Source organism: Thermobia domestica, chromosome 6 (genome assembly GCF_964235325.1).
Source record: "Thermobia domestica chromosome 6, izTheDome1.hap1.1, whole genome shotgun sequence".
In the NCBI taxonomy this organism is placed as follows: domain Eukaryota; kingdom Metazoa; phylum Arthropoda; class Insecta; order Zygentoma; family Lepismatidae; genus Thermobia; species Thermobia domestica.
The window spans coordinates 2,331,036-2,350,053 of NC_137459.1; the positions used below are offsets into that span (position 1 = coordinate 2,331,036).

Below are 19,018 nucleotides of genomic sequence, written 5' to 3' on the forward strand. Positions count from 1 at the left end.
GCGTACTTCCCACCTATAATCAATGTCCCAGAAAGAAAATCTTGATCCGTACATTCAGTGGTAATTTGGTATTTCAAAAATTGCAATATTTTTCTTTTTAGTTGCTAAAATAAGTGAAACGCATACTCGTGCAAAATAATCCTTGACTTGATATTCTTTTCTGTGCAAGATTGATCTTTAATTGCTTTTTGGACAGTATTGATTACGTTTTAGTTATGCCAATGACCTGATTTAGAACTTTGATTGTACGTAACTTAAGAAACAGAAGCCTGCAGACTATATTTCACGTGCTTTTATAGTAGGTATAGGTTTACCACCATGCCAGCTTTCTTTCTTACTTTTTTTTCCTACGCCGGTGAACAAATAAATGTTCGGAAGAAACTTTTACGCATTCTGGCGACCGATCCAGACCTGTTCGCAGAGTAAACAACGCGTTGTTAATTCAACAGATCATGACGCGACAAGTGAGGGTGGTGGAAAACGAACGAAAACAAACTCATCTCTTTCCTGCTTTCATATCCTCAACTTATATATAAATCTGTTTGTTGAATGAACGATGAAGCATCTCACTCCCGCACGGCACATCGGAAGGGCGGAGGCGGAAATTCTCCAAGGTCATTCTGTCAATCAACCACTTTCTTTAATGTATCATGATTCGTTTCATAAAGATCTTTAAGAAAAAAGAAAAAAAAAACTGATTTGAAAGGTTCGTGTAATAGCCCCAGCCTCGAAATTTGAAGACAAAATCGTGGAAAATGGTGGGGCCTTTACATTAGTTTATTTATTTATTTATTTGATATTCCAAAGCTTGGGAACCGAAACCATGCAGAACATATTTCGTACGCTTATATAGCTAGTCAAGCTCTGCCACCACGTAAAGTTTGACCCCAATCAGATTAGTTCGGCTGAACTCTTATGACTAGAGCAACCCACATTATGCTTTATTTATTTATTTTTCAAATTATGCTTTATTGTTAATTTCAATCATTGTTTTACAAAAGTAAGTGTGGTTTGTCCGTGCGTGCCACAAAAGCACCAAAACCAAGACTCGGAGCCCCATGGGAGTTATATGGTATTGTAGCCCTGTATCTCCCATCCATGATGATGATTTCGGATTGGACCAGCAGGGGTTCTAGAGGGAGAAAAAGCCTAGTAACGGTGTTACTGTGCTAAAAAGAAATGGGTTAAATTTTAACTACAATGCGCGCATTTCTTTATTTTCAATTTCAATGTTGCTTTTCTTTCTACACAAATCATTATTGATCGAATATTCCAGAATGTTCTAGAATTATCAACAATCTTGGAAAATGTTACAGACTGTTATAGAAGTTTCTCAAAGGTTCGAGAATGTTTTAGAATTTTCAGGGTGCTCTAGGACCTTCTAGAATGATCCAGGATGTTCGAAATTGTTGTAGAATGTGCCAGCATGTTATATTATTTTCCTATAGGTTCGAAAATGTTCTAGAATGTTCACCACTAGGAAGGTACACATTAAGAATACGGGGTCATTTTTTATTAAAGTTTACAGGTATCATTATCCTCAGGTTCTTCTCAACCTATTTAATGTTTTAGTGGAAAATGGTGGGGTTATGTCTAGATGATGGGAGCCAGACAACAGAACATACCTTAACCTAACCTAACCGATTCCGAACTACTACTAATATTTGTACTACTACTAGCACTACTTACTACTACTATCAACTACCACTACTACTGTTTGTACTACTAGTGTATAATATTTACTATACATTAAATATTCTAAATATCTTGATCTATTTATTAATATTTTATGCAACCAGTTTCTTTGATATTTAATGAACTTTCTACTTCCACTGTAAAGAGATGCTTTACTCGAGTAATGTTTTATTATTATTATTATTATTTTTCACTTGTGTGCGCCTTAGAGGTGCAGATATACAGAAAGGGAAAATAAAAGATGCCACCAAAAGGTACAGAAAGTGTTCAAGTTCAAGAGGTACACATAACAATATAGTATGGAGTTCTTGTGTACTATTCATCGTTGGTGGAAAGTTTTCTTCTTCTTTTCATTTTTTCTTTTCTCCATATGAAAGCATTACTCCGAAAAGTTAACAGAAATAAAATAAGCTTTCATTGTTGCATTGTTGTGTTTTCAATGATTTTGTATTATAAATGTTAGTTTTTAAAAATATGAATACAGTATGTTAAACTTGCAGTTAAACAGAATTTTCCAAGAATTGTTCTAATAGAATTTTCCAAGAATTGTGCTACATATTTTAAACTATGCTTTATGCTTTATTTTCAAAAATTAAGATTTATTATGCTTTTAAAATTAGTTTCTTCTGGACCCTTAGACAACCACAACCATGTTCAATGTACCAACCATATGTGTAAATTGCTGTTATGCTTTTGGGTTGCCCTACTTATGACACTGTCCATGACTTCTGACAAACGGAAAATATAAATACAAATGTCTACACTATCTTGATAAAGAGTTTCACTTATGCCTTTCCTTTTATTTTCCCAAGCGAAAACCATTTTATTAGTTAGGATAATCTGTGGAACACAAATACTCTTTTGTCCCTTTTAATCATTTCCTTTAAAAGATTTTGAGTTGATGTAGAGTTTAACGTACCTTTCAGCAGTGAGGCAATATGAGACGTGGACCTACTGATTAACGTGGAATCTATACCATATGAGCTCCCGCGGGAATCGAACCGGGGTCTTTCGCCCCAGAGGCGCGTACGATAACCTCTTAGCTACGAAGGAGCTCTATATTTTATGCAATAGACTAGCCTTTGGCCGCTGGGGGACTGGCCCTCGGACCCCTGCCTTTGCTCGGCCTACAGCCTCGCATTTCATATGTATCAGCCTTTGCTTGTTAATACTCTGCTTAGTCACTCGCAATTTATTTTTACAGTAGTCTTTGTTTTGTCATTCACAATGTAGCGACTTATTGTATGATGATTACGTTGGATTCCTACTGTTTGTTATTTCTAGCCTTTTGCAGGTCACGGGTCACGTATATTCAATTTTTGGCAATTAGTTCCAGAAGGCTACAATCATGCCAAATTTTATCATTCCAATTCTGCCCGATGTACGGTTAGAGGCTGAAAGTGCTAAGAATTAAGCACATGCATTGCGAGAATTGGAAAAGAAAAGGAACTGATTTTGTTTGCTATTCTTTGCTTTTCTTGTTGATGTTACAACGACTCACCAAAGGTGGTCGCCAACCCTGGTTCGGCTAATAACATAAGTAAATCTTTAGTGGCCGTAATTGTTCACACCTTAAAATATCTTCCGTAATTATATCCACTAGTATTCTCACCTTTTATACTGAAATTACAAGTCGATGATGAGTAGTAAATAATTTATTCGTTGATTCTCTTTTAACGTATATTCACACAAGCTGTTTTGCCATCAAACATGTTAATTATGTATCTATAAACAACTGCCTAGCAACCAATTATACAATAATGTATATTTCTTACATATATTAAAAACATTCTTCTTTTGTTATTTTTAAATTAACATTATATCAGGTATAGTGCTTATGTAGAAGCACTTTCTGCCCAAAAATACAGGTAATTATCAATCGATACAAAGTATCTCGTTGTAATGTTTAATATTGGCTGTATTGCACCTATCAAAATAAAAGTATAGGAACGAATCAAAGAATTTCCGCAACAGTTATTCTAGGTAGAATTTGCTGGCTGTTGTGTAGGGTAATGTGGGTTATTATTAACCTTGTAAATATGGAACTATTGATATTTATACTTGATTGTGTTATGATAGGGTTACGGAACAAATCCATAATAAGGTGTTTGCGAAGTTGTTACACCCGAAATGCCCAAACATCTTGGGGTGCAGATGATGCCCCACATAAATAACACGAGAAATTTTTTTCAGTTCACCATAAAACCACTCTAAAGCTGGAAATTTTTATTTTTAGTGATTTTGTTAAATAATCCTGTAGTATACAAGGACACCGAATTTCAAGTTTCCATTCCAAGTACATGAGACTGGCGATTCTAGTAAGTAAAAATCATGGAAAAATTCTTCATCTCCACCTTTATACCACCTAAAACTTACGAAAATATTTACTTTTGGCAATCTTCCTGTGGGTTAGTTACGAAAAGCTACAATCATGCCAAATTTCAACTTCGCATGTCAACCGGAAGTACCAGTTATCGTGTCTGAGTTCATTCACTTTTGAGTTTAACGTCCCGTTCAGCGGCGAGGGTATATGAGACTTGACCTACTGATTAACGTGGAATCCGAACCACATGAGCACCCGCCGGGAATCGAACCCGGGTTTGCCACGCCAAAGGCGCGTACGCTAACCGCTCAGCCACGAAGGAGCTCTTCATGTAGTTTTATATATAATTAGGATAGGATTAGAAAAGACTAATAAATATATAAAATGTGTCTTGAAAGAGAGAGAGACGTAAAGAGGTATCCTTATGTAATTCCTAAACTATGTTTGAGGTTCAATTATAGGGCGTGATGCAAGATTTATTTGAATTGTTTCTTCTGTACTCTTTGGACTAATGCTCATTCTAAGAGGATCCCGAGAATCACAGTTTGGGAAACGCTGCCCTAAAGCAAACACTATAAATGACTGCAATCTCTTGTATTTATTTAAAGATATACCGAGATTTATTCCCGCATAATATGATTAGAAAAAATGCTAACTATATTGTTATCCAAATCATTTCCCTGTTCGTTACCAGAAATCTATACTAGAACCGTTAAAATTATCCGATTATCTGAATATTCGTTTTCAATATCCGAATACTATCGTGAACATGCATAACACACGTGGGCAGATGCACATCCTCATGGTACGGTTGTCACTCATCAACGTGAATTTGGACTCAAAGTATGGTGTGGTATTGTCCATGGTCAACTGATCGCTGTTCGGCCGATACATACTAGCCTGAAGACTGGATGGACCACAGTATTTGACCTTTCTGCAAGATACACTGCTCGAATTACTGGGAGTTGTTTCCCCTAGCGATTCGCCTAACATGTGGTACACATGATAAAATTCGCGCATTTCAGTGTGAATGTCCGCCGGTGGCTGAACAACAAGACGTTGGACGGGCGTGGTGGTCTAGTGCACTGCTCTGCTTGGTCTCCGAACCTAAATCCACTGGACTTTTGTGTAGAAACAAATGAAAAGTGTGGTGAATGCTACTCCTGAGAACGATGTCAATGACTTGGAACAGCGTATCCATAACTATTAGAACAATTTTCGAATGTTCGAAGAATCTACCACTGGAATATCCGAATAATGAATTATTTTGATTTTAACAGCTAATCTCCAATGCAAGTCTATTTGTGCACTTTATTATCCATACCTGGTATTTCTTGTTGTTGTCCACATGACAAACATCTAAAGGAGACGACTACAGGTTATATTAGCAATTTTTACTATTATTATTACCAGCAGCAGTCAAACTCACCGATATCTAGAAACCAAAGGTCGCCTAATAATGTTCCGTTTGTTCCCCCATATACAACTAATTTCTGTCTTCCTGTTTCCTTTACCACATACGCCACTCCTGTATGGGATTCCCTTGGCGGTGGAGGCTTACTATGTATCTTTGGCAATTCCCATGCAAATGTTGAATTGCACCGGATATGGAGGAGATAAACGTCATTTAGGAATCTGAAATAAAAATAATCGCATGTAAATACATAAAAGATGTCATTTATTTACACAATTACAAGAGCCATTTGTATCCCGCTAGCAACAACTCATTCGAATATTTCACGAAATTTGGACGATTCACAGCTCGATTTTGCAAACAAAATCGATACATAATATTTATTCTATTTTCTCAATGCCTGTGAAGGTTGTTCCTACGAAATATTTTTATTTCAAGTTAATGGTTTTATCTAAAGCAAATAGTCTTACGTTGCAGTATTTCCATTTATATGAACATGCACTTTATACAGAACATGAAAGCATGACTAATGATCAATATTATAATAATACCTAAAATTGTGGTGCAAGTTAAAAATGATAAAATGGCAACAGATAATCACTCGTTCTCCCTTTCTCCACGTAAACAAGAATTTGAGGAATGATTTAAAAAATGCATCAAAAGACTCCGATCTTGGCCAATAATTAGTTTTTGGACCAGGTCACAAAAGTTTTGGACGGTTCTTTAATCGAGTTTTCGTTTATTTATTTATTTATTTATTTGCGGAATAAGCACATCATACTGAGTTAAGTGATACTTTGATTTTGGCTACACTATATGTACTTCTCCAGATATAAGGCGTACAAGAAAAATTTTGATTCAATGAAATAATACATTGGTTCTTCAATTAGGGGCCCAAAAATTTTCAACGGCCCCTAAATCGAGTATTTTTATTTTTTGTGGAATAATCACATTATACTGAATTAAGTGATAGTTTGGGTTTGGCTACATTATATGTAGTTCTCCAGGTATAAGGCGTACAAGAAAATTTTTGATTGAAATATATTGGATCTTTTGATTTGAAAAAAAGACTTAAAAATATACAAAACATTTAACTTCCTGCTACTGGGTTTATTATTATTATTATTATTATTTATTATATTATGACATGACGTTCGTCTGTAACACCATACCTAACTTTACGAGCAAATGAAAGACAACTTGAAAATGCGGGCTATTGTAGATCATATGTGCATTTTCTTTAATTGCTGCAAACTTTAAAAACTTGTTCAGAGCTGGAAAAAAGATACTTTTTTTTAGTATTTATTTTTTTCTTTTTTAATTTCCAAAATATAGGGATTAGGAATGGCATTGATAATGTTAATGTAGTCCGCAACATCCATTTAGTACAATAACAATCAAATATGTAAAGATTCATGAAATGCTCTCAGAAATTCTGATTTTTAGCTTGCATCAAAAGTCAACGCTCTACATTAAGGGCATATTAACATTCATGAAAAAGATCACGACACAGCTGCCCTTAACTGACCACACTTAACTACATACTGCACCTATAAGCTTAATTCTTACATTAACCATACCTATCAACTTGTTATATTCATGTCATTACACATACATGAAGTCATTACTGCATTTAGAGTTCAGTTGATTTTGAGTTTAACGTCCCTTTCAGCAGCGAGGCTATATGAGACGGAACCTACTGATTAACGTGGAATTCGAACCCCATGAGCTCCGCCGGGAATCGAACCCGAGTCTCCCACGCCAAAGGCGCGTACGTTAACCGCTTAGCTACGAAGGAGCTCTTTGCTGCATTTAGAATCACCAGTTAAAGCATCCTTCGTTATTACTTTCTATTTCAATGTCGTAGGACCCTGTTGTCAGGACTGGGCACTAGGGAGTTCTAATTTTACTTTAGACAGATCACCTACAGTTTTCAGTCAGAGTACTGAAAAAATTCTAAAAATATATTGTGAAGACTGTTCTACTCGTAGTATTTTTGTTAGCATTGTGGTCAATAGTATTGAAACAAACAGCAGTAGAAAGAGTAACGTTGAAAACTATTTCTTTATCAAGTTAACGAAAGGAACAACTATCGCCCTTCAATCTATGAATGTCATTACGAAAATATACAATTGATGTCATGAATTTTAAGTTAGGATATTCAATGATATAAGGCTCTTAAAAACTACGCAAGCAACAAAGCTTGAATGGACATGTCCATCCCCCCTTCCCCCACTGAGTCATAGCGCAGACAGACACACACTAACACTGCAACTACAAATTATATATTAGCAGAATACCAGTTATTCGCACGAGGAGAATGAATTTCATTTTAGACATAAAAGAGTTGAATTCGGATTTAAATGGCTTTGGAAATGTCACTGTTCGTCTCAGTGACCCCGAAAAATATGAATTCGACACTAATACCAGACATTCTTGATCATTGAGATATGATATACATCATATCTCCCCTCTTCTATGTTGCACCGTCAAAGTGAAATGACAAACCATCCCAGGCCCGACCCTCATCTATGTTAAAAGTTTGATCGAAATCAGTCTCGTGGTTCAAGAGTTATTAATTCACAAACATAGTGAGTTTCATTTAATATAACCGGTGTGTAAAAAAACTTTCAACTGGCAACACTGTTTCCTGTGACAGCTGACATTACGGTTCTCGGTTGTTTTGAGGTTAGTTTGGTTTGGCTATTCATCTAGAATAGACTCACGCCGGAGCAGCGTATGCAAATTTATTTTGAAAACCATGGTTCAATTTGACAAACACATCGAGCATTACGTGCATTTTACCGTGCTCATTATCGTCCATAAGAGCGATTAATTCGAGAAACTATAGATCGTTTTCTCAATACGTTTACTCTAAACGATAATACGCATCCCGTAAGATGTCGTAAAGTGCGGACACAACAACCGATTGATAGTGTGTAGCGTAGTTCTGGTCAGAACGTTACAGTTAACGATGTGCGTACAGAGAAATGATTACTAATTTTTTCGTGCCTCAGTTGAAAGACATTAATGTTGCAGACATGTGGTTTCAGCAGGACGACGCCACATGCCACACAGCGCGTGCTACGATTAATTTACTGAAACATATGACAAACTATTAATTTCACGAAATGGACCTGTTAACTGACCATGACGTCCGTGCGACTTGACGCCATTAGATTATTTTCACTGGGGATATGTAAAGTCGCATGTCTACGCCGAGAAACCAGAAACAATTGAGCACTTGGAAGCCAACATTCGACGCGTTATTGCTGAAATACAGCCTGATTTACTGGTAAGAGTGTGTGAAAATTGGACCTCCAATATACGCGCCAGACCACGTACCAAAAACCATATTTGAACATTAGTGCCATAAAATGATATGTCAAATATAGCCAATTTCATCGATATTAAAAACATTTTTCCGTGTTTTAACAAAGTTCTCCGACTGTAATTATACAGACATATTACAACACACTTGCAATGTTGTTGCACAAACTATTTGAGTTAGAGATAAACGGCCACTGTATACGTCAAACCTAAGCTACGATTTTTATTTTTCATACCAGTGCCACTTGTTGCAGCAGGGAGAACCTATGTGAATGAATGATATTTGGTAGGAACAAGTAAGGACCATTCTGTGTGAAAATCGCATAATTTGGAAAACAGGTAGCTGGTGTTGAATTGATAGCAGTGCTGATGGAATAGATGGCCCTGATTACGCCATCGTAATTTGATAAGCAAGCTTACAAACTGACTCCCAGGCACATAGTGCGCCTACATCAATATTAAAATATACTATTTCCTAAATTTTCTTTACCTGGGCTCTCCATCACAATCATCTGTTAGCCCGCCAAATACATATGCTTTGGTTCCAATTAGGGTGAAGCTGTGTCCAACCCGTGGACAGGGCGGTTGACGACGTAGTAATGGAGGCCGTGCACATAATTTAGTCCATATCCAGGTTTTCGTCTGCAATAAAATATAAAAAGATGCAGGTACATTGTGCACTTCACTACATTACATACTTATTTATTTTATTCTACTACTTACATCTGGAAAATAATAAGGTTTATACATAAAACCTGTATCTATTGTTGTCTTCCATACCCTAGAAACCTGCACGGGCCGGGCTTGGGCGGGCCGACTCTTATTTCTTTGGGCTGGGCCGGGCTGGGGCCGATCAATTGCAATTCTTTAATAATTATTGAGTTTCGTTAAACGATAATTGGAATAAAGCCAAACGTTGAAGAAGTGTGTCCGTGAAAAATGTTACAAAGAATGCAATAGTTATTTACAGTTTTTGTTGCTTAGCGGCTCCACTTTCACTATAGAGGATTGCAGGCATTATGCGGTAAATTGAGCTCTGAGCTTGACCTTCACTGTACTCAAAATATAACAAGAAGGGATGGGAATGTTTTGCCTGTCGCTAAACAATATTGCCATCTTCACTTTATGCTAAAAATCAATGAAATTAGATTTTTGTTACAGGGAATGGGGTTTTTGTTCTCTCGATGACACGCAAAGTTCTAGGAGGCAATGGTACCATTTGGGAGGCAAGCGACAGGTTGTGAACCAGAGTTTAGAAAATGTTTCTGAGGGTTAGGTCAAATTTAGTACTAAATTTTGAGAAAGATTCGGGCTCGAGCTAATTTTTTGAAAAAATTATCTGGCCGAGGTCGGGCCAAAACCTTTTAAAATTTATCGGGCCCGGGCCGGGCTTGGGCCAATAATTTTGAAAAACTTATCGGGCAGGGTCTATGTACGTTCGGGCTGGATTGGGCTCGGGCCGAAAAATTCGGCCCGTGCAGGTCTCTACCATACCCACATTAAAACAAATGTAAAACGAAGGTGAAAAATATTTAACTTTATATAAGTAATATTTCGTGGATCGGAGGAAGAACTACCGACTAATATCTCCACCGGTAGAGGAAAAAAAAAAAAAAAAAAAAAAGAAAAAAAGACACAAAAGAAACAAAAAAGACCAACCCAATCTTCCCATATAAAATTGGTAATCATAAAACATCTCTCTGGCATCAAGGTAAAGAATAGTTATTACGATAAAACCAATCTTCGAGGTCCACCCCAATATCGAACTGAATTATAAGTATGAATTGCTTATTGTTAAATTAATAACAAAAATGCTGTATATATTTTATAGGAAGCATTCACGCGTAAATGTACGATTTCGATCTTCGCTCGGGGAGTACGGTGGATTACAGTATAGCCCTTACATCTGGTCCCTGGTATAGTCGGATCCCTGGCTAAGTGAGTTTGTGCTGGAAAACATCTGTTTTCTCGGGTACTCCCGTTTCCTTCACTCACTTGTCTTAATCATCTATCTATCTTAGCCTAAAGGGCATATTCGTGGGACAAAGATTCTTTTTTAATCCTCGTTTCCGCCACCAAAGCTTTTTTCTACTACTACTACCATTCAAACGCATTTTAGTAGAACATATGGGCAGCGATAATACAAACTTACCTGAACACGAAGAACTACAACATGCAACCTACACTAAACTCAATTTCTTTTCGTTTAACGTCCCCTTCAGTAGCAAGGCTATATCAGACGGGACCTACTGATTAACATGGATTCCGAAACACATGAGCTCCCGCTTGGAATGGATCCCGGGTCTCCCACGCCAAAGGCGCATACGCTAACCACTTAGCCACGAAGTAGCTCTACACTAAACTCAAATCGGAAATATTAAATTGCTTTTGTTTGTTTTTTCTGCTATTAACTCACGCTCAATGAAACCTGGATATCTAGCTTCCTTTGACTCATACCGAAAAAAATGTGAGGACAGAAAATAATACTTTTAGCGTCCCTCATCATGTCTGAGACTAGAAGTCTGAGCAAGTGCAAACAAGAAAATGGCGATGAAACAATTGATGGAATAAAGGTAGTGGGAACAAACAAGACAATATTTAAGAACACGTGATTATCCACGAACCCTTCGCACTATTGATGAGCGCCCTATCACTGCGCCACAGTCGTCCTCTCCTAACGCGCCTGCTCCCAAGAGACACCCCGCGTGGTTGCAGTACTTTCGCCATGTCCTGACTCGGTTACTCTTCTTGCTTTTAGTAGCCACCTACCACATGTCTGATCGTGCTTTTGTACATTATATTTGACTATGAGCCTGCTTACTACGGATGCACCCCTACCAGGTTCCCTTTACCTTGACTAGATCAGATACATTTGTTGTTTTTAGTGGCCACCTAAGTGGTTGTTTAGTGTTTTGTTCAATTGTACCTCTTATGACATATCTGCACGCTGTATATGTTCCCATAAGGCTTGAGCCCTCATAATGGAATCTGCTCCCACGAATCCATGAATGGAACTCACCTCCTAAGAAACAATTTGTATGTAAGTTTGAGTTACTTTCGTGGTGAATGAAAAGTAAAAGGAAGTCGTATATGGAACCTTGAGATAGAACAGTGCATGTACATATTAGATGATCTGAGCAATTTTGCTACCGCTGGATAGAACTTATGCATTTCCAATTAAAATTTGGCAACTATTGTTTACCTTTTTATTGCCTTTTTTAACGTATAATTAAGAGAAAGGAATTAAGAAATGTATGATTATGATAACCAGGAAGTAATTATTCATAGAACGCTTACAAAATTCATGAAAATGGGAAAACAAAATATTCTGTTTCCGTATGTCAAATGGTCTGTTTTACATGTCGACATGTCACAGATTACTACAATAAATATTGCTTCCCCTACCTTGCTGGGTGAGCTTCGACATACCCCCAAGATTTTAACCCTTAGAAGCATTTCGGGGGTCAAATTGACCCCTCAGGTACTCTATTTTGTATTTTAAGTGTATTATTTAAAAAAAAAAAAAAACTTACTGGTTCTTTTTGACATCTTGCAGTAAGTTCTTCTGTATTATTTAATAATTTTATTTATAACAACTGTGTACGAATGTAATTATTAATGTACTACGTATTTTCATTTGGGGTGTTAATTTAACCATTTTTTCAATGTTGTTTTATTGGGTCAAGGGTGGTGCGAAGCTGGGTGTTGTAGGAATGTTCCGAAGATGGATGACTCTTGCTGTACGGTATGGAAATCATAAGCAAATTCGGCATTTGGTTAGTTACCTCCACCCACGTTTTTAGGAGAAACATGTCGTGTCTCTAAACCGTAGTGTAGTACCATATTGCAACGTTTTTGAGAAGATAGATAATAATTATATTAATGACTATCGGTCATCTCCAATACAATTGTGCTTAATCATAATTACCTGTTGTTTTATCCGTGCAATACAGAATACGAAGGTGTACTGATAGTAACAACTCAATTTATTACATTAGTTATACATATATGTAAAAAAAAAAAAAAAAATAAAAAAAATAAATAAATACAAACAACTATATTTATATAACCCTAATATCAGTGCACTTTTCCTTATATATTTAATATGTATATATATGAGTTTATTATGCCCTTGCCGTAAATATATTAAATAAAAGTAATTTTTATGGTCATGGTACCGAACGTTTGGATTAGTGCGCACTTCTATATACTTGTCACTTTTCACTTTAGTAATACAGATGTATTCCTGTGCCCAACTAATTGTTTTATGATTTTTTTTTTTATATCTTTGGCATCTTTATTTTCGCTGATATTTATGAGCTTTGAACTGCAACTAATAATTTTGAAGCATCTCCAACTGAATGCAAAATTTCTGTCACCATTCTTCCCATTTTCCGCCAAAACCCTCACAGTCTTTTTCTTCTTCTTCAATTACATGTTACCAAAAGTTTCTGCTCTCTTGCTGTTCAGATAAATGAATGACAGGGGACAAAATACGTCTATATGGATCTGTCATAATTGTTCATTTTTCTTTGAATTTTGTACAAGGTTTCATATTTAAGTTATGATAGTTACTACACTGTCTTTTATAAAGACAAGAAGAAAAAGAAAAAGAAGTGGTGTAAGAAAAAGACCTGACGATTCTCTAATTGCTAGGAGATTTTTATTACGTCAGATAACTAATGTCTAAGGACTGCGTCTAGTCTGATAGGTTATTGGCATGTAGTCGAAACAGTCTGGTGAAAGATAAGTGGTCTCACAAACTATGAAATTTTACAGGAACTTATTTTAGAGGAATAGGAATAACATTGAACGCGGATATGAGACTGACAAGTTTGAAACCCTAGTACACAAAAGATGAAGAGTTCATCTATTGTCTAAGTTTTGCAATGCATATCAAAATACGCGAAAATAACAATTTGTTATGAAAAATTGATGATAAAGTTATGTTTCTTAAAAGTGTAAGTGAGATTTAATGTTTATGAAATTTATGTACAGTAGTCACTTATTGTTAATACAAAGATGGATCCCTTGTACCTAAATAGCAAATTATTAAGAAAATATTGCGTGAAAATATTGATTATGGTCCAAACAGTACGTTTCAAACAAGAATTACAAAACAATGTTGGAAGAAACAAGAAAAAAGCCAAGGGGTCAAAATGAACCCCCAAATGTAATAACGTAGAAAAAATCCCAAATGAATCTAAAGGTTAATACCTGCATTCTCATAGGGGTCCCTTAGATGTCTCCCCTACGGTTAGGGGAAATTTATAAATACGGGCCTAAGTTTATTCACGATTTCCACTAAAATTTCTTTTAAAACAACAATTTCACTGTAGGTAATGTTTTGTAAGAAAACTTACGTCTAGTTGATACAGGTCGTTCGAATAATCTCCACTTGAAACCATTCCACCGAACATCAAAATTCTCGACCCATCTGTCACAAACCCACAGCCTACATGCCCTGATGGAATGTCGCCCTTCACAGGGGGAGAGAACCATGTATTACTACCTGAAAAGAAAAATAAATGCGATGTAATGACATTCCGTACAACCAACAACACGTAGATTGTACATATAGATGATTCAAAACAGGAATTCTGGTATTGATCTCCCTGAGTCTTTTTTCCCTGACCTGAGGTACCCCGAACACTATCATTTATGATAGGTTTAGAAGAAAAATACGTGTTCTTAATCGATCTCCAACTATCCTCTTAGCGTCCAACTCTCTTTTATATATATTGTCTTATAGCGTCCATATCTCTTGAAATATGTTTTAATAACAAAATAATTATATACCTTACAATGTCGAATCGAGTCTCAAATTGTTGCTTGGTGCTACTTGATGCTTTTCTTGTACTATTTTCACAGCTGTCTAATTCTGCTTTCCCCCAACACGTGGCTCTGATATCAATTAGATATGGTATGTTTACAGGTAGAAATTGTGTGACAAACCGTTATTCCAGACTTATTCAGTTATTAAATAGTTTTCCAAGAGTTCTGAGTTATGTTGTGCGTTATTGTAGCAAGTTTGTGCAGTAACTGTGACTTGTTTATTTCATGGGTAAAATAATAAGCGATACGTCATGATGCAAACAAGGGATGATATTTGCTCTGAAATCACCGGGCTTTTTTGCAGCAGCAGATAGCTGCTAAAGTTCGTGTGGACCACACAACAGTAAGAAGAATTCTTAGGAAGCAAAGTAACTTTGCCACATTATCTGAGGAGAAACTGGGAGAAAATCAAAAATAAGTCCACATGTTGTGCGGAAAATAAAGGCAGTAGAATTAAACGATCGATCTTCTACCACAAGAAAAATGCTCGAACTGTATCTGATGGTGTCACTGTGACCCACATGACTATTGCCAAGGCACTGAAGAAGGAAGGAATTTCCAAGAACAGGCCACAGGAAAAGCCTTGTCTTGCAGAAAAGCACGTCAAAGTGAGGAAAGTTTTATGTCAATACGGTACCTGAGGTGTTGAGCAATGGAAACACGTAATATATTTTGATGAAAAGAAATGTATGCTGCCTGGGAATAATAGCGGTGTCAGGCTCTAGATGAGGAAGGGTGAGGAACTGAAGAGTGACTGCGTTTGGCAACACAAAAGTTCAATGCAAATGTTATGGTGTCGGGTTGTTTCACTTCGAGAGGTGTGGGCAGACTGGAAATTTGAACTGGAACCGCTTCTGCCAAACACACAATTCTATCGAGAAGTTTATTGCCAACTGCTAGAGATTATTTTTCATACGAAAATTTAGACTACTTGATGTTTCAAGACTATGAATCTCCCTGTCATAGAGCACGAGTAGTTTATACGTCTTGTTCTAATATTAACATACATACCACTGAAGGCCTTGTATAGATGTAATGTTTCATAGGAACAGTATTATTTGCTCTGAATCATCAAAAACGTTGGGTTAAGTGGTGCAGTTATTTTGTTACAGACACTATATTATATATATATATATATATATATATAGACTGTTCCATAATTCGTGTAATTTTCTACAGCCCTGGGAGAAGATGAAGTTTCCACACCATTAATGCAAAATTTGGCATTCTTATTAAGAAATATCTAAATTTTTCGAATTTCTAAAGGAAATAATAACATTCCTGTTTACACAAAACACAAACACGAAAATTCATTTTCCTTATGGAAGATTCAACGTTAAATTTAGGAAGCAGTTTTCTCCAATAATTATTCGTAAAGATTTTGGGGCAAATGAGTTGTACTTGTTACAAAAAGCAAAAACATTCGTTCACAAAGCTAGTAGAGCCATCCTAAACATTTTGGGAAGGCCCCTCTTTTGGGGGCAAAGGACATAAAAAGGTGGGTGATATGTTAGCAAAACCCCAAAATTTATTTTCGGCATGCCAGTAAGCGTCAGATTAATCACGAGTGTCACAGAATTAATGCTCCAATGCTCCTTACATGTAAGAGTGACTGATAATGTGGCTACAGACCCCTTTCAAAAATAAAAAAAAAAAAAAAAAAAAATCACCATAAATATCCTTAGCAGGGATATACGAGAAGGTATCTTTTGTTAATATGAAATTTAGCGTCACTGAAGCAAAAGAGTATGCGGTTTTCAAATCTGGCATTTTATTTTGGTAGAGACGGGTTCCTAAAATAAATAAATAAATAAAAATAAAAAAAAAAGCGAAACCGTGTGAGAATACGTCAGCACCTACTGGACAGGACAGTTATGCTAACGACGGTGAAGAGTTTCTCAGGCAAATTATCGCTAGAGATGAAACGTTGATTCATTACTGCTGTGACGCTGTGCTTCGAGGTGCTGGAGCATCCTTTATACAATCCCGATTTTGCCATGTTTGGCCCACATAAAGATGTTCTCAGAGACCATCGATTCAGCCCCAATCAACATGTGAAGGAAGCGGTGCATTTGTGGCTTGCTGCGCAAACCAAAAACCTTTTTTGCAGAGGGCAGCAGAGAGCTTGTGCAATGGTGGGTTAGATGTATTGAAAACCAGGGTGACTGTTGAATAACGGTAAATAAAAGCAATGTCCTCTTGTGATGATAAATTTTAAACAGAGACCGCAGATACACATAGACTTACCCTCGTAAGAAGACTCGTCCTCTGGACTATACTACTTAAAAAAGTTATATACAATAAAAAACATTTATTGTAATTCCAATTTACTGAAGAACTTTTAACGAGTTTTTTTTAAGCTGAAATGATTTCCGATAGTTGGGATACTTTGCACAGCATCCATTTTCAAGAACCACAGAGCAATAAATCATATTTTGCAAAGATATCCACATGCTGCATCATGATACTTCAAGATCAGTGGAACATTTTTAATTTATATGTGAAGTAACGTATATTCCCCCGATGTTGAAGTATGAAATGCACACGTTACCTGAACTGAATAATAATAATAAAAAGCCTTTATGATGCTTAAAAATATGATTTAAGCCTCTACGGTCCTAAAGTATACGAGATATCGGACATTATTCCTACCCGTAAGAATGCAAAAATGTCACTACAAGTTTTATCCTGGAATATTACATACGTTCTATTACTCAAAATTCTCAGAACTTATTCTCATATTAAATTTTCATTGTATATATTCACATGAAAGTGTAGCATGTCATAATAACGAAGCTTTACGATGATTTTGTCCACCACACACAAAAGATGCCACCCATCTCAACTTTGTTTATATCGAAATAGCAAGGAAGTGATCATAGCCGTTTTGAGCTAATTGTAAAACACTACATGGAAATGCGTAAGAGTACAAAACCTACAGAAAATATAAATTATATGCAATTGGTCCCCAGTCGAAATATCCAGATAGAATGTAAGGTAACTTTATTGACCCAATCTATTTCCAGCTAAAGCATGTTTAATCTACCCCACACCTGTCTTTTATCTAGATATCTTACAAACAGAATTAGCAATGAATAGTCAGGATGGCTATTCAATGCCAATCGATGCTAGTATTCTGAATAACCTGTCGGAAATGTGCTTCTTTAAGAAACCATCAAACTGAGAAAGTACGTTTATGCATTACTAACGCGTACTTTTTCCTTCCATACCATGCATATTCCAAATGTACTATTCCCTTAAAAAAAAACGCTGTAACCATCTGTTAATTGAACTGACAAGATATGAAAGCAACGTTACGTTTTGACAAGACATGCACCACTGTTAAACACGTCTTTACTTAACATGCTCGGGTCTAAGGTTAAACAAGTCCCATAATTACAAGCACGTAACAGCATTTCAGTTTCACACACGAAATCACACAGGAACATCGGTACCTACATTGTGTAGGACTCAATGAAGACGCATATTCAGATGTAACATTAATATTTGTAATTGTCAGCAAAATAATCTGGTTCTACACTAAAATCAACAATTCTGCGATGCCGTTATACTAAGAACATGTCATGTTCAACGGTAAGCGTCAAATTCTGCTGAAGTATTAGCTAATATTAACGTTCTCTCCTCCGAATCCTCGATCACAGAGAGAAGAGTCATGAACTATACATAGTGTTTGTCCACCGCAAAGTTCACTTGGCGCCAGCTGGGATCGACCCAAGAACCCCATGCATCAGAGGGCGAACGCTTTACCACTGAGCCACCGTGGCCCAGAATTTTAACGTCCCGTTCAGCAGCGAGACTACATGAAACGTGGATCTACTGATTAACATGGAATTCGAACATGAGCTCGCGCCGAGAATCGAACCCGGGTCTCCCACGCCAACTGCTTAACCACGAAGAAGCTCACAACTCAGTATGTGTTCGTGTTTCAGAAGAGCAACTTAACAGCTAGACCTAAATCGGACCTTACCAAATACATAAAGAAACCTGCCTGTAATACTAGGAAAAAAAAAAAAAGCGGATGTCAGCATCATGACCCCAGCACTTGGTTCTCGTAAGCATGTAACAGATTCAAACACAGCTAGGAGTACAATAACTTGGACCGTAATATGCTCCATCCTTCGTAGCCTGGATATAATGCAACGACGAAAAAGAAAAACATCACATATGATCAAGGGCAACTAACCACAGATCGACGCAAGATTATAACAACTTCGAAAATTGGGGCTGGCATTTCGTATCTCCCCCAAATCTATCGAAAGCTCCAGAGCCAATCTTTACTAATACTATAACAAACCATCAATAAATCATCACGGCAATAGTCTACAACAGCAACTTCTCATCTCCCGTGCAAAAGGATACTTCTTATTGTTGCACTACCTACAAAAATAATTCTATATCAT

The 19,018-nt window shown here is 36.6% G+C and overlaps 1 protein-coding gene across 4 annotated transcripts in view; it reads right to left on the minus strand.

Moving 5' to 3' along the window:
* LOC145687813 (host cell factor 1-like) overlaps window positions 1-19,018 on the minus strand; it is a 127,549-nt gene that overhangs the window by 102,719 nt on the left and 5,812 nt on the right. For all 4 annotated transcript variants that reach the window (XM_081761236.1, XM_081761238.1, XM_081761237.1 and 1 more), the window contains exons 2-4: window positions 14,126-14,274; window positions 9,253-9,404; window positions 5,448-5,653 (exon numbers count right to left, since the gene is read on the minus strand). In XM_081761236.1, coding sequence (XP_081617362.1) covers window positions 5,448-5,653; window positions 9,253-9,404; window positions 14,126-14,274 — 507 coding nt within the window. The remainder of the gene's footprint in view (window positions 1-5,447; window positions 5,654-9,252; window positions 9,405-14,125; window positions 14,275-19,018) is intronic.